Source organism: Nicotiana tomentosiformis, chromosome 9 (genome assembly GCF_000390325.3).
Source record: "Nicotiana tomentosiformis chromosome 9, ASM39032v3, whole genome shotgun sequence".
NCBI lineage: Eukaryota > Viridiplantae > Streptophyta > Magnoliopsida > Solanales > Solanaceae > Nicotiana > Nicotiana tomentosiformis.
The window spans coordinates 53,177,757-53,193,927 of record NC_090820.1 but is presented as its reverse complement, the minus strand read 5'-3'; the positions used below and the strand labels follow the sequence as shown (position 1 = coordinate 53,193,927).

At 36.7% G+C, this 16,171-nt stretch overlaps 1 protein-coding gene across 1 annotated transcript; it reads left to right on the top strand.

Moving 5' to 3' along the window:
- The first annotated feature begins 1,891 nt into the window (after positions 1-1,891).
- LOC138898786 (uncharacterized) lies at positions 1,892-11,733 on the top strand. The gene is made up of 4 exons (XM_070184886.1): positions 1,892-2,786; positions 3,277-3,497; positions 3,558-3,704; positions 11,587-11,733. The coding sequence occupies exons 1-4, from the start codon at positions 1,892-1,894 to the stop codon at positions 11,731-11,733; spliced, it is 1,410 nt and encodes a 469-aa protein (XP_070040987.1).
- The last annotated feature ends 4,438 nt before the right edge of the window (positions 11,734-16,171 follow it).

Sequence of the window (16,171 nt, the reverse complement as noted above, 5' to 3'; positions counted from 1 at the left end):
GTTGGGCCAAATGTGAAGCTTAGCAATTGGAAAGCTACTCTTCTCCCCACCCGGAAGGAGTTTTGGTAGTTTGCTTTATTTTCCTTTCTGTTATCTGGGTTATTCCAGGGTTGTAATCCAGATTTTTTATTTTTTGCTTGTTTTGATGTACAAACCCTTCTATCTTTTATTTTCAATGAAATACAATTTCCCGTTTTCCATTATTCCTAATGGCATTTCATTTTTTTTTTTTTTTCTGTACAGTTCTTTTTATGCTGGTTTCAATGACATGACATGCATGAGGAATTTTCAGCCAAATCTTAAAACCCAATCTAATTCTGAAACAACAATCCAAGAAGTAGAGTGTGATGATGAAACAGAATATGATGAAGAAGCAGCATTTCAGGAAATCAGTAGAGAACTAAATCACTTTGAAGAAAAACCCAAGCCTAATTTGAATGAAACTGAAGCAATCAATTTAGGAAATCAAGATAATATCAGGGAAACCAAGATAAGTGTGCATCTGGAACCACAAATCAAGGAAGAAATAATCAAAGCACTGTTTGAATATAAAGATGTTTTTGCATGGTCGTATGACGACATGCCGGGTTTGAGCACTGATTTGGTAGTTCATAAATTGCCAAATGATCCGGAATTCCCTCCAGTCAAGCAAAAGTTAAGGAAGTTTAAGACTGACATGAGTGTGAAGATCAAAGAAGAAATCACAAAGCAGCTTGACGCAAAGGTCATTCGGGTCACTCGATATCCCACTTGGTTAGCTAATGACGTGCTAGTACCAAAGAAGGATGGTAAGACCAGGGTATGTGTTGATTATCGTGATCTCAATAAGGCAAGTCCAAAAGATAACTTTCCATTGCCGAACATCCATATTCTGATCGACAATTGTGCCAAGCACGAGATTGGATATTTTGTGGATTGCTACGCAGGATATCACCAGATCCTGATGGATGAGAAAGATGCAGAAAAGACAGCATTCATCACACCATGGGGGACATACTGCTACCGGGTAATTCCATTTGGTTTGAAGAATGTTGGGGCAACTTATATGAGGGCAATGACTACCATATTTCATGACATGATACACAAGGAAATTGAGGTTTATGTAGATGATGTGATCATAAAGTCAAAGAAGTAGTCCCACCATGTTGGAGACTTGAGAAAGTTTTTCCAAAGGCTCCGCATGTACAACCTCAAGCTCAATCCGGCAAAATATGCATTTGGTGTCCCGTCCGGGAAACTGTTGGGATTCATAGTCAGTCGACTCAGTATTGTGTTGGACCCATCAAATATCAAAGCCATCGAAGAATTACCACCGCCAAAGAACAAAACTGAGGTAATGAGCCTTCTCGGAAGGTTAAACTACATCAGCAGGTTTATTGCTCAACTCACGACCACTTGTGAGCCCATCTTTAAGTTGTTGAAGAAGAATGTTGCGTTTAAGTGGACTGATGAGTGTCGGGAAGCATTTGATAAGATCAAGAGTTACCTGTCAAACCCACATGTGCTGGTCCCGCCAGAACCTGGGAGACCTTTAATTCTCTATTTGACGGTATTGGATAATTCTTTCGGTTGTTTGTTGGATCAACACGACATCTCGGGAAAGAAAGAGCGAGCCATTTATTATCTCAGCAAGAAGTTCACTCCTTATGAGGTTAAGTATACTCTTCTTGAAAGGACATGTTGCGCCCTGACTTGGGTGGCACAAAAATTGAAGCATTATGTGTCATCCTACACTACTTACCTCATTTCTCGAATGGATCCTCTAAAGTATATCTTTTAGAAGCCTATGCCCACAGGAAGATTGGCAAAGTGGCAGATTTTACTCACAGAGTTTGACATCATCTATGTGACTCGGACCTCGATGAAATCCCAAGCCCTAGCCGAGAATTCGATGGATGAAGAATATGAGCCACTGAGGACTTATTTTCCTGATGAAGAAGTGATGTATGTTGACGAGGCTGATCATCATGAAAAGCCAGGTTGGAAACTCTTCTTTGATGGAGCTGCTAACATGAAAGGTGTCGGAATAGGGGTTGTACTAATTTATGAAACAAGGCATCACTACCCCGTAACAGCTCAACTTCGATTTTATTGCACTAACAACATGGATGAATATGAGGCATGCATTCTGGATTTGAGGCTAGCTATAGACATGGGAGTTCAAGAAATATTGGTTTTGGGAGATTCAGATTTGTTGGTTCACCAGATTCAGGGAGAATGGGAGACTCGTGATTTGAAGCTCATACCGTATCGACAATATCTGCATGATCTTTGTCAACGATTCAAGTCGGTAGAATTCAAGCATATTCCCAGGATTCATAATGAGATTGTCGATGCCTTGGCTACTCTGGCGTCAATGTTACACCATCCGGATAAGACTTATGTCGACCCTCTGCATATCCAAATCTGTGATCAGCATGCCTATTGCAATATGGTTGAGGAGGAACTTGATGGTGAGCCTTGGTTCCATGATGTCAAGGAATACATCAAATCGGGGGTATATCTGGTACATGCCACAGACGATCAAAAGAGAACCATTCGACGTCTAGCTAGTGGATTTTTCTTAAGTGGGGGAATATTGTACAAGAGAACTCCAGATCTAGGATTACTAAGGTGTATAGATGCTAAACAAGCCTCGACTATCATGGCCGAAGTGCATTCCGGGGTTTGCGGACCACATATGAGTGGGTATGTCTTGGCGAAGAAGATTCTTCGAGCAGGTTATTATTGGCTCACCATGGAACGAATATTGCATCAGCTTCGTTCGCAAATGTCATCAATGCCAGGTGAACGGTTATTTGATTCATTCCCCGCCATCTGAGTTGCACACAATGTCTGCACCTTGACCCTTCGTTGTTTGGGGCATGGATGTCATTGAACCAATTGAGCCGGCAGCTTCAAACGGGCATAGGTTTATTCTGGTGGCCATTGATTACTTTACCAAGTGGGTCGAAGCTGTAACTTTCAAGTCCGTGACCAAGAAGGCGATGGTAGATTTTGTTCATTCAAACATTATTTGCCGGTTCGGAATTCCCAAGGTAATCATCACAGATAATGCTGCTAACCTCAACAGTCATTTGATGAAAGAGGTATGCCAGCAATTCAAGATTATGCATCGAAACTCCACTCCGTATCGTCCTAAGGCAAACGGAGTTGTTGAGGCTGCTAACAAGAACATAAAGAAGATACTTCGTAAGATGGTGCAAGGTTCCAGGCAATGGCATGAAAAGTTACCTTTTGCTTTACTGGGTTATCGCACTACTGTTCGCACTTCAGTAGGTGCAACTCCCTATTTGCTGGTATATGGAACCGAGGCAGTTATACCTGCGGAAGTTGAGATTCCATCCCTTCGGATCGTTGTTGAAGCTGAAATTGATGATGATGAGTGGGTCAAGACCCGGCTAGAGCAATTGAGTTTGATTGATGAAAAACGATTGGCAGCAGCATGTCATGGTCAATTGTATCAGAAAAGAATGGCAAGAGCATATAACAAGAAAGTGCGTCCCCGAAAATTTGAAGTGGGTCAGCTGGTATTGAAACGCATCCTTCCATATCAGGCTGAAGCTAAAGGCAAGTTCTCCCCAAACTGGAAGGGGCCGTTCATTGTGACAAAGGTGTTGCCCAATGGTGCTTTGCATTTAACAAACATAGAAGGTAAATGTGTGGATATGGCTATCAATTCTGATGCAGTCAAGAGATATTATGTATGATTTCTTTGCTTATCTTCAATCGCAGTTTGTACTAGGCATGTTCAAAGTTGGAATGACGAAGGCATTTTATTCTTCTATCCCAACCACTTTTATCATTTGTTACCCCTTTTTGAGCCTTATTTATTTTCTTTCATACCCCTCTTTTGGAATCAGAAGCAGAGTTAGAAATATAAAAGAAAAGAAACAAAAAGAGGGAAAAGAAAAGCAAAATAAAGAAAAGAGAAAAGAAAGGAGAAAAAGAAAAAACAAAACAACTTTTACTAGTTTGAACTACGTTCGACCTGATTCCTTTTAAGGATACGTAGGCAGCCTTACACGGTTCGGTCCCATCAAAATAAAAAATTCCCCAGATTCGAAGAAACTGGGGCAGAAGTTTTAGTTAAAAAAAAAAGATTTGATTCCAAAAGTTGTAATTTCGAACCCCTTCACCTTAAATTATTTTGAGCCTTCATGCCACCCTTTCTTTCTAACCCTATCCAAAACCTACACTACAGTCCAAAGAAAGACCTTCTGATCAACTTTGAGGATGCCAATTCAAGTTAGATGGAGGTACGATTTACATCATGGGTAGCACCTTTGTTCATGGGCACAAGGAAAAGTGAATAAATGAGAGAGTCTTATTGGTGAAAACCCTCACGGGCACTATAGGACGATGGTGAGTCGAGAGAAAATTCAAATGAGAGAGTCTTATTGGTGAAAACCCTTATGGGCACTGTAAGGCGACAGTGAGTTGAGAGAGGAGCAAATGAGAGAGACTTGCTGGTGAAAACCCCTCGGGACATTACAAGTCGAATGGGGTTCATGACTTTACAGAGAAATTGAATTATGGAAACCCCGGTTTTGAAGTATAAAGACATGGCATTAACTAAAATGTGATTAGTTGGATGGATTAGGCTGATCAATCCGAAATGTATGTCATGATCATTGGAGCCAGTTGTTTCATTCAGATAAGTCTCTTTTTCATTTTTCTTCAAATAGTCATCTCTGTTTGTTTTTTTTATTTTATTCCTAATTCTCGAAGTCACTTCGCTTCGTTTCTTTTGGATCTATTTTTCTAAGTCTCTATCAAATTAGCCTTTTGTTAAGCAAGCAAGAAAGGATTTCAAAGCTCATTACCATCTTTTTATTTGCACCAAGCAAAATTCGGCCTTGCACATCACAAGGGACATGATTTAGAATGAGCAATGCGGTGATAACTGAAGTTCAGGTGGTCAAGTGATTCATGAATTTGTAGGAAATGCAAGGTTCAACAGTTGTCAGAATGAAAGTACCATACGACGAGTTGAGTGTAAGGGATTCAAGTCATTCAGAGGTTTTGTGGTCGAGGTCCGATCAAAAGGTCAAACAATTCTTCGTAGCCCGAAACAGCTAATCAAAATGAAGCGGGGTAGTGACAGAAGCAGACACTTTCAGCAAGGATGCCACAAACTAACCACCATATTTTCAAATTGACAAAATTTTCTTTGTTTTAAGCAGGGGAAAGAAATCTTGTTTTCTTTGCTAGGAATCCCCCATGAGGAAAGCATGTTCCAGAAAAGTTCAGTTTTAACTGTTCAGGACCCTCCTGGATAATGGGATTTAATTTAAAGTTTTCAGGACTCTCCTCGATAATGGGATCTAGTTTTAAATTTTCAGGACCCTCCTCGATAATGGGATTCAACTAACACTCAAGAATGTTCCTGGCATAAACTGGGGCAGAAAATTTTCTCTGTTTTGTTTGTGTTGTCATGATTGCAGGCGCCCACCTGGAGAATGAGGGAATTTATTTTAAGTTCAAGTCAGTCACAGGCGCCCACCTGGAGAATGAGGAAATTCATTTCTGTTTTAAGTCAGCACAGGCGCCCACCTGGAGAATGAGGGATTTATTTCAAGTTTTAAGTCAGCAGGCGCCCACCTGGAAAACGAGGAAATTTATTTCAAGTTTTAAGTCTCAGGCGCCCACCTAGAGAATGAGGGAATTTATTTCAAGTTTTAAGTCAGCAGTCGCCCACCTGGAGAATGAGGGAATTTATTTCAGTTTTAAGTCATCAGGCACCTACCTGGAAAACAAGGGAATTTATTTCAAATTTTAAGTCGCAGGCGCCCACCTGGAGAACGAGAGAATTTATTTCACTTTTAAGTCAGCAGGCGCCCACCTGGAAAACGAGGGAATCCATTTCAAGTTTTAAGTCAATATCAGGCGCCCACCTGGAGAATGAGGGAATTCATTTCTGTTTTAAGTCAGCACAGGCGCCCAGCAGGAGAATGAGGGAATTTATTTCAAGTTTAAGTCATCAGGCACCCACCTGGAGAACGAGGGAATTAATTTCTATTTTAAGTTAGCACAGGCGCCTACCAGGAGAATGAGGGAATTTATTTCAAGTTTTAAGTCAGCAGGCGCCCACCTGCAGAATGAGGAAATTTATTTTATTTTTAAGTCATCAGGCACCCACCTGGAAAATAAGGAAATTTATTTCAAGTTTTAAGTCGCAGGTGCCCACCAGGAGAACGAGGGAATTTATTTCACTTTTAAGTCAGCATGCGCCCACCTGGAAAATGAGGGAATCCATTTCAAGTTTTAAGTCAACATCAGGCGCCCACCTGGAGAATGAGAGAATTCATTTCTGTTTTAAGTCAGCACAGGCGCCCATCTAGAGAATGAGGGAATTTATTTCAAGTTTAAGTCATCAGGCGCCCACCTGTAAAATGAGGGAATTTATTTCAAGTGCTAAGTCAACATCAGGCACCCACCTGAAAAATGAGGGAATTCATTTCAAGTTTTTAAGTCAGCAGGCGCCCACCTGAAGAATGAGGGAATTTATTTCAAGTTTTAAGTCAGCATCAGGCGTCCACCTGGAGAACGAGGGAATTCATTTCAGAAATACTTCAAATTTCAAGTTAGTAGCAGGCGCCCACCTGGAGAACGAGGGAATTCATTTCAAATTTCATTCCAAGTTTAAATTCAGCATCAGGAGCCCGCCTGAAGAACAAGGTCAAGTTTCAGTTTTCAAGTTCATGTCAGAGACGACAGGATCCCGCCTGAAGAATAGGTGCAATCTCCAATTTTTGTTTTCAATTCAAATCAGAAGTAGCACAAGTTGCTTGAGGAATAAGGTTTTTACCTCGGGCACAAGGTTCAAGATGACCAAAAAAGAAGTCTCAATCCAAAAAAAGAAAAGAAAAGGAAAAAAAGTGAATTCGAAATGCACAAGCGGATGAAAGGATGTGGATTGCTCAAGACATGGCTGAAGTCACAAGCTTTGCATGTCGCGTCTTGATCCAAAGAAACCATAGAAGAATGAACTAGCACCTGCAGCTAGCAAGCATCAAGGTTCAAATCAAAAGTCTGCATGAAGAACCATTTAAGACTCAAGATCAAGCTTCGGAAGACTTATAGATAGGAATCTTGTAACTCATAGGTGATAGGGTTGTTTAGTTCCTTTAGATTTTGATTTTTATGTAATAACAGGACCACGGACCGGAGCCTCGAAGGAACCTCACTCGACTAATCAACCCATCATTCCATCACTCCCCTTGAACTACACGCAATCTGATTCCCTTATGACCCGGGATATGTAGACTGTCCAGAACCAGGACTCGGTTGCACCCTTTCCTTTGTTTATTTTCCCTTTTGAATAAAGATTTGGTAAAAAATTAGTCGCACGGCTCACTTTTGTCTTTGCCTGAAAACTCTTCATGTTCCCAAGCAAAGAGGGGCAGCTGTGAGCACCTAATTTTTACCATACTTGTGATTTTTCAACACTTTTTAGTATGTAAATAATTTTAAGTTTAATCTACATATTTTAACCTTAACTTCATTTTTAGTAGGTTTTATTTAAGAAAATTAAAAATCACAAAAATTATATGTTCTTGATTTTAAAATATTTAGCTAGTATTTTTATTTTACACTCTTAAAAAAATATATATTAATTAAAGCAAGAGTCAATGAGTCATTTTCATGTGGCAAGATTCTTCCTTATCTTTTGTAACCAACTCACATGCTCTCTCAAAAAATGCACATGCCCATACACACTCTTTTTCTTGGCCACTAATTAATCCCTATATCTAGACCTATATATTTTCCACTCACCCAACACACAAAATGGGGATAGATCTGGAAAAAGGAGAATATAGAGAGAGCACCCCCCAAACAGGGATAGCGGCGGACTCTCTGAGGAAAAATTCATCTCCATCGTTACTCTCTTTCAAAAGAGAGAACGAGCGGCAACGTCATGCCATTTCTATCTTTGAACAACACTTCGAAGACCCCCCCCCCAACTCCAATTCCAAAAATGACCAGCAGCAACTCCTCACCAAAATCCGACCTTCCTCACGTCATTTTCGTCACCAAAACAGACCCTTTTACTCCAGCCCAAAAATCAGTCCAGGAACGTAACAAAACCTCCATTAAAACAGTCCGAAAATCAGCTTCTTACATCACTTAAAGAGTTGCAGTTTAAGCTCCATTTCAGTTGTGTAAAATTACCGGAATTTAGTGAGTTTCCTGAGTCGGCTTCGAGTTTTCGGCGATTTGGTCGAGTTTCTGTTGAGGTCTTGTACGCGATTTTGTTGGTATTTGAGCTTCAAAGGTTGTCTAGGAATCGAAGCTCAGATGCATTTATAAAAGGTTCTTTTTGTTCTTATCTCATCTTATTATAATAGCTTGATGAATGTTGTTAATGGATCCCCTCTTCTCTGTTAGCATGCTTTCACGTGTGATTTTATCTTGTTTGTCAATTGTTTTGGTGTTATTGGATCATTGATGTTGAGTTGTTAAGAGGGATTGATCAGATTTCTATGGCTGGCCACTAAACTAGATCTTGTGTAAATGTGCTTATCGATATTGTTACAAGTTTGTACGTGGCTAAAATTCCTGCTTAACTACAACCACACAACAATTTGATATGCTTTCGTAGTTCTACTTGTCATACCATATCATATCATTCTCACTATAACAAATTAGATATACATTTGCAGATTTGTTATCTTCTCCCTTATCAATTCAAGTGCGTGAGAGACAGAAGTGCATAAACATGTTGCATAAAATGCATTTTTTAATTAGGAAGTCCAAAAGTGGAAAACAAAATGGGTTAACTTGATAATAACTTCATTTTCCATTGGCTTATATTTTACAGATGACTTTGCTTGGTTGTTCCTTAGGTCGATTGATCTTTTGCAGATAAATTTTTGTTAATTCTACTAGTTAGAATGTGTGTGAGGGAAGAGGAAGAACATCGTGGTTTTGCTTTAGGCGCATAAATAAATCATCGTGATTATGGGTACGGTTCCCGTGGCATAGTCATAATACGTAATCCCCAATTCGAGTGTGCGTTTCACGTGACTCGACCACAACTTCAAATAATAATAAAAATAAATATGTCGTAAATCGTGGGTGCATTTCATGTGGCACGGTTTGCAACGTGTACCAAAATAGTGAGTGCACGACATCGTGACTTGTTCAAACAAATTTCATAAATATTAAAAGCGGTTTAGAAGATAAAAATGCACACTAGGTTTTAAAACATGTATTAAATCAGATAATTAGGCCAATTATTAATAGTTGAGCGACCGTGCTAAAACCACGAAACTCGGGAGTGCCTCACACCTTTTCCCGAGTTAACAGAATTTCTTACCCGGTCTTCTGTGTTCGCGGACCATAAATAGAGTTAAATTTTCTCGATTTGAAATTTTAAAATAAACTGGTGACTTGGGACACCATAAATTATTCCAAGTGGCGACTCTGAAATAAATAAATAATCTCATTTCGATTAATGTCACTTTAATTGGAAAAACTCCCTTATCCCCCTCGGGAAAAAGGAAGTGTGACAGTAAGGATGAAGTACTCTCCATGTTGTCATGTAAATGAATTATTTAAAAGAACGTACGTGAATTCTTTGTTATATGGGCTTGATTTGCTTCAGAATGCTTTTAAGGTTGAATCCATGTGAAGTATATTATCAAATATATAAATTCAGTGATTCATATGTCTGCTTTTTACTTATTTTTACGAAATTGATTTACTAATTTTAAAAGGTATGCATATTGTTTCTATGGTTTTCTATGTATAACCAGATTATGGGATTTGCTTATTTTGTCCAATGGTGATTACAAGTACTTATACCCAGTGGCGGACCCAGGATTTCTCATAAGCGGAGTCAAAAACTATTGTAAAGTCATGGCACAATCATAATAAAGTTGACATCTTGCATTATTTTTAAGCCTTTTCCCCTTCTTTTTAAGCACTTCGACAAAGATATATCAATGTTAATGCCATCACTTAAGAAAAGAGAATTATAAATTATCAAATTTAAATTTTATCAAAAACAATTACATTTTGATAAATTTTACTTTCAAATATATACTCTTATATTTTTTTTCTTTAAATTTGTTAAACTTTAACATACTTTAAAAAATCTAATAATTTCTTATGGAAATAACAAAAGCAAATTATATACATATAAAAAATGAACTAATAAAATAACTAAAAAGAAACGAGAACTACAACGTAAACAAAACTAACAAAGTGTAATAGAAGGAAGAAAGTTGTATAGCAATCAAATAATTTTACTGTAGCATAAATAAAATTAAATATAAACGAAAGTTAAAGTATCCTAAAAATAATAAATGTGTTTCAGCAAATTCTGCCACAAAACAAAATCAACAAATTCTTAGGAAATATATATCATATTATCGAATTAGTAATCCACATATGTGGGCTTAATTGTTTAGTTGCTCAAATAAAAGAAATCAAATTTCACAGGGTTCTTCTGGATTTTACTACTGAACTAAAAAACACCTTACTGATAGTATAGAAAAGAAATTTGATAAACTAATAATGAAACATATGGGTTGAATTTCAAGCCTTAGGTATACAAAGACCCCGTAAGGGAATTTTTGATAAGGAATAAGACAATTGCAGGATAACTTTGTTTAAAAAAAAAGAGTACAACCGAGCCAGCGGAGGTTCAATCTCGGAACTTCTTGGACTTATTGAACCCGCTTGACCATTGCTCCACAACCTTCGTGCTTGTCAAGTGGATTCATTTGCAGCGATATAACAAGAAAATTATCTTTTTCCAATATAATTTATATATATAAACAGTATATTGTTCTGCGAAGCGGATTCAGTTGAACCCACTAGCTTCAACGTGAGTCCGCCCCTGCTTATAGCATCATTTTTAGTATGATTGATAACCGTAAAATTAAACATCATTGGAACTTCTTTTACTGGAAATACTTGTTGGCACAGTAGTGTAAATTATGAAAGCCCTTCTAGTTAGACAGAGTCTAGTTAAATCCAAACTTATGTATTATATTTGAATAAATACCATATTCACAATTTCATTGGAATTATAAACGTGAGGTTCGTTAATGACTAAAGTGATCGAATTATTATGAATACTTAATTTCAAAGTAATGGTTAAGCCTATCTCAATATATTATCCATAAATTGTGAAGCTTATCAACGACATAATAAATATTGGGTAAACTAAAGTTCTCGATTATAAGATATTTATGGATCGCCCAAAGGTTGATCGTTTGTTTGTTCCTATAATTATTGAACATTAAGTCAATATTTTAAATGTATCGTTAGTTTTATTTATTTATCCAAAGATAGTAATATTACTAATTTGTACATTAAACTTATCGAATTATGTAAAATTTATTTTAAGCATCATTATGTTAAAAGTTGTATTTTGTGTTTCGCCAAAAGGTGGACATTAATATACATTTAAGAGTAAATAAAAACCGTTTCTGAATCTAATAGTATGTTTAAATTTTATAACTCAAATCATTAACGAATGAGCATATTCTATTTACAGCACTTGCCCTTCACTCGCACTCTGCTTTTATTACGACCTTTAACGGATTTAATTTCTCGAATTTGTGCGAACAGCTCAAATTCCATCTTGGAGCTTTAGATCTTGATGTTACACTTTATACTGAGAAGCCAGCTAATATAACTGAAACTAGTACTGCTGAAGAAAAGTCCTACTTTAAGCATTGGGATAGGTCCAACATACTAAACTTAATGTTTATGTGAATGAATATTGCGGGTAATATAAAGACTACTCTTCCCAAAACTGAAAGCACGGAAAAACTTATGAAACTTGTGGAAGAATGCTCCCAAACTACTAATAAGTCTCTTGCTGGGACATTAATGGGTACTTTAACCACCATAAAATTTGATGGTTCACGTACCATGCATGAGCATGTCATTGAAATGACAAATATAGCAGCAAGACTTAAGACTTTGGGAATGGAAGCGGATGAGAATTTCCTTGTTCAATTCATTATTATCTCATTACCATCTTAGTATGGTCCTTACCAAATAAACTATAACACCATGAAAGATAAATCGAACATCCAAGAACTGCATGGAATGATGATTCAAGAGGAAACAAGGCTTAAGAATTAAGACATCCACTACCTTGTAGGCCATCAAGGAGCTGGAAAAAAAATATGGAAAGGTTAAACAAAGGCAACATAATGTCAATGAGTCCTCTTTTCAAGTACGTAAGAAGAAACACAAGAATGATAAGTGTCGTTTCTGTGAAAAACCTGGACACTTTCAGAAAGATTGCCCGAAACATAAGGCATGGTTCGAGAAGAAAGGTAAGCCTTGCGCTTTTTTACATGTCTCGAATTAAATTTAACTGAAGTTCCTTATAATACTTGGTGGGTTGGCTCTGGTTCTACTATTCATATTTCTAATACGATGCAGGGATTCCTTACAACCCATACCATAAATCGGAATAAAAGATTTGTGTACATGGATAATAGAGTGAATGCTCCAGTTGAAGCTATCGGGACTTATCGTTTAATCCTAGACATTGGGCGTCACTTAGACTTATTTGAAACTTTTTATGTACCTTCTCTTTCAAGAAAATTTCTTTGTCTAAGTTGGATAAAACTGGATATTTTTAAAATTTTGGCAATGTATGTTTCAATTTGTTTAAGCATAATCATCTTATTGGTTCTGGTATTATTTGTGATGGCTTATACAAATTGAGTCTTTGATAATCTATTTGCCGAAACTCTCTTAACTCTGCACCATAATGTTGGAACCAAGCATAGTTTGGTGAATGAACACTCTGCTTACTTGTGGCATAAACGTTTAGGTCACATATCCAAAGAAAGACCGAAAAGATTAGTTAAGAATGAAATCCTTTCAGATTTGGATTTTACAGACCTTAATATTTGTGTGGATTGTATTAAAGGAAAACAAACAAAATACACAAAGAAAGGAGCCACAAGAAGCACACAACTTCTTGAAATTATACACACTGATATATGTGGTCCCTTTGATGTCACTTCTTTCGGTAAGAAAAGATACTTTATCACCTTTATTGACGACTTTTCATATTATGGATATGTCTATTTGTTGCATGAAAAATCTCAAGCAGTGAATGCTTTAGAGGTATTTATTAATGAGGTTGAAAGACAACTAGATAAAAAGGTAAAAATAATCAGGTCAGATAGAGGTGGTGAGTATTATGGAAGATATGACAAAACGGGATAACACATTGGTCCATTTGCTATATTCCTTAAAAAGCATGACATATGTACTCAATACACAATGCCTGGCACACCACAACAAAATGGTGTGGCAAAAAGGCGGAATCGTGCATTAATGGATATGGTTAGGAGTATGTGAAGTAATTCATCTTTACCTATCTCATTGTGGATGTATGTATTAAGGATTGTCCTTACCCATCTCATTGTGGATGGATGCATTAAGGATTGCCCTTTACTTGCTAAATAGGATTCCTAGTAAAGCAGTTTCAAAGACTCCTTTTAAACTTTGGACCGGTAGGAAACCTAGTTTGAGGCACTTGCATGTTTGGGGTTGCCCGCCAAAGATAAGAATTTATAATCCACAAGCAAAGAAACTGGATTCAACAACAATCAATGTTTTCTTCATTGGTTATCCATAAAAATCAAATGGGTATAGATTTTACTGTCCTAATCACAAGACGAGAATAGTTGACATTGGAAATGCTAGGTTCATTGAGAATAGTAAAGTTAGTGGGAGTGAAGAACCACGTAATGTGGAAATTAAAGAAGTCAGGGTGCAAGTTCCTCTACCCTGCACTTCTTCTAAACTTGTCGTTCCTGAAGTTGTTATACAACTTAATAATCAGCAAGAACAAAAAATAAATGATCCTACTACTAACAATGAAGTTACAATTAATGAACCTACAGTAGATGAACCACAAGAAGTAGCATTAAGAAGGTCTCAAAGACAAAAGAGATCTGCTATTTCATAAGATTATTTAGTTTATCTACATGAGTCAGAAATCTTTTGGAATTGTTAATGATATAGTTTCATTTTCACAAGCCGTTGAAAGTAATAATTCTGATAAATGATTAGATGTTATGAAAGATGAGTTAAAGTCTATGGAACAGAATAAGGTTTGGGACCCTGTTAAATTATCGGAAGGTTGCAAAATAGTCGGGTGTAAATGGGTCTTTAAGACCAAACGTGACTCAAATGGCAACATCGAACGTCACAAGGCCAGACTTGTTGCCAAAGGTTTCACTTAGAAAGATGGCATTTACTATAAAGAGACATTTTTACTGGTCTCTATAAAAGATTCACTCAGAAGTATAATGGCTTTAGTAGCTCATTATAACTTAGAGCTACATCAAATGGATGTACATACTGCTTTTTTAAATGAAAATTTAGAGGAAGAAGTTTATATGGATCAACTAGAGGGGTTTACCATTAAAGGAAAGGAACACATTGTGTGTAAATTTAATAAATCAATATACGAACTTAAACAAGCTTCCCGACAGTGGTATCTTAAATTTAACGAAACTATTGTCACCTTTGAATTTAAGGGAAAAAAATATTGATCGGTGTATATATCTGAAGGTCAGTAGGAGTAAGTTTATTATGTTAGTCTTGTATGTCGATGACATCTTGCTTGCTTCTAATGATCTTGGTATGATGCATGACACCAAGAAATTTCTTTTTAACAACTTTGAAATGAAAGATGTGGGAGAGGCATCCTATGTAATCGGGATAGAAATATTCCAAAACAGATCACAAGGATTATTGGGGTTGTCTCAGAGAGCCTATATTAATAAAGTGTTAGAGAGATTTAGAATGCAAAAATGCTCATTAAGTCCCGTTCCAATTCAGAAAGGAGATAAATTTAGTCTCAATAAATGTCCTAAGAATGAATTGGAATGTGAACAAATGAAAGATATTCTTTATGCATCTATAATTGGGAATTTAATGTATGCCTAGACATGTACAAGGCCAGACATCAGTTTTGCTGGTGGAATGCTGGGCAGATATTAAAGTAATCCGGGAATTGACCATTGGAAGGCTGCAAAGAAAGTGTTGTGATACTTATAAGGGACAAAAGATTATATGCTCACTTATAGAAGATCTGATCATCTTGACGTGATTGGATATTCATATTCAGATTATGCTGGTTGTATGGATACAAAAAAATCTATATTTAGTTATTTGTTCCTGTTAGCTGGAGGAGCAATATCATGGAAGAGTGTGAAGCAGTCTGTTATAGCTGCATCCACCATGAAAGTTGAATTTGTGACATGCTTTGAGGCTACAGTTCAAGCTAATTGGCTGTGGAACTTTATTTCGGGACTTGGACTAGTCGACAATATTACCAGGCCGCTAAAAATTTATTGTGATAATTCCGCGACAGTCTTTTTCTCTAAGAACGACAAGTATTCAAAAGGTGCTAAGCATATAGAAGTGAAATACTTTACCGTCAAAGAAGAAGTCCAGAAACATAAAGTGTCAATTAAACGTATTAGCACTAAACTTATGATTGCCGATCCTTTGACGAAAGGATTATCGCCCAAATTATTTATTGAACATGTTGAAAGAATGGGCATTATTAATAGCAATGTATGTCTTTATATAAAAATTATATTTATGAAATTGACACTTTGAGCTCATTTAAGCATATGTTTTTGGTATTTTATACATGTTCTCTCTTATATACATAATGTTGAGAATAACGATGACAGATTCTGGCTTAGATAAAGATATTCTATGCATTAACGCTGGACCATTTAAGTATTATTTTTACATGTTGTATTGGGTAATAAACTAATATTATAGTGCATGGAAGGGACTATATCGAGTAAGTGATGTATGACCGCCATGACTCATATTAGTTTACTTATTTAATAATAACGAATGATGTTTCCAATGAAAGAAGGATTTAGTATTAATTGTGCGCATAATTTAAATATTTATTAAGCCATTAAGTGAATAATTCATGTGTTCCAAGTGGGAGAATGTAAAATATGACCTACATTGGTTACAAGTTATTTTGGGTTTAATATGTATTAAATTAAATTTGCTAAATTCCTACTGGCTACTTGGGGAAGTTAATTTTGGGTGTATTGTGTAAGTAAACATTGTGAACGGTCTATGAAACGCACATGTGTATTTGTATTGTGTAAGTAAACACTGTGAATGGTCTATGTAACGC

Excerpts from the sequence above, each read along its gene's own strand:
- LOC138898786 (XM_070184886.1), top strand. The coding sequence starts at position 1,892 with ATGGATGAAGAATATGAGCCACTGAGGACTTATTTTCCTGATGAAGAA. Across the intron at positions 2,787-3,276 it reads GCAAATGTCATCAATGCCAG|TAGGTGCAACTCCCTATTTG; the intron begins GTGAACGGTTAT and ends TTCGCACTTCAG. Across the intron at positions 3,705-11,586 it reads ATGCAGTCAAGAGATATTAT|CTCAAATTCCATCTTGGAGC; the intron begins GTATGATTTCTT and ends TTGTGCGAACAG.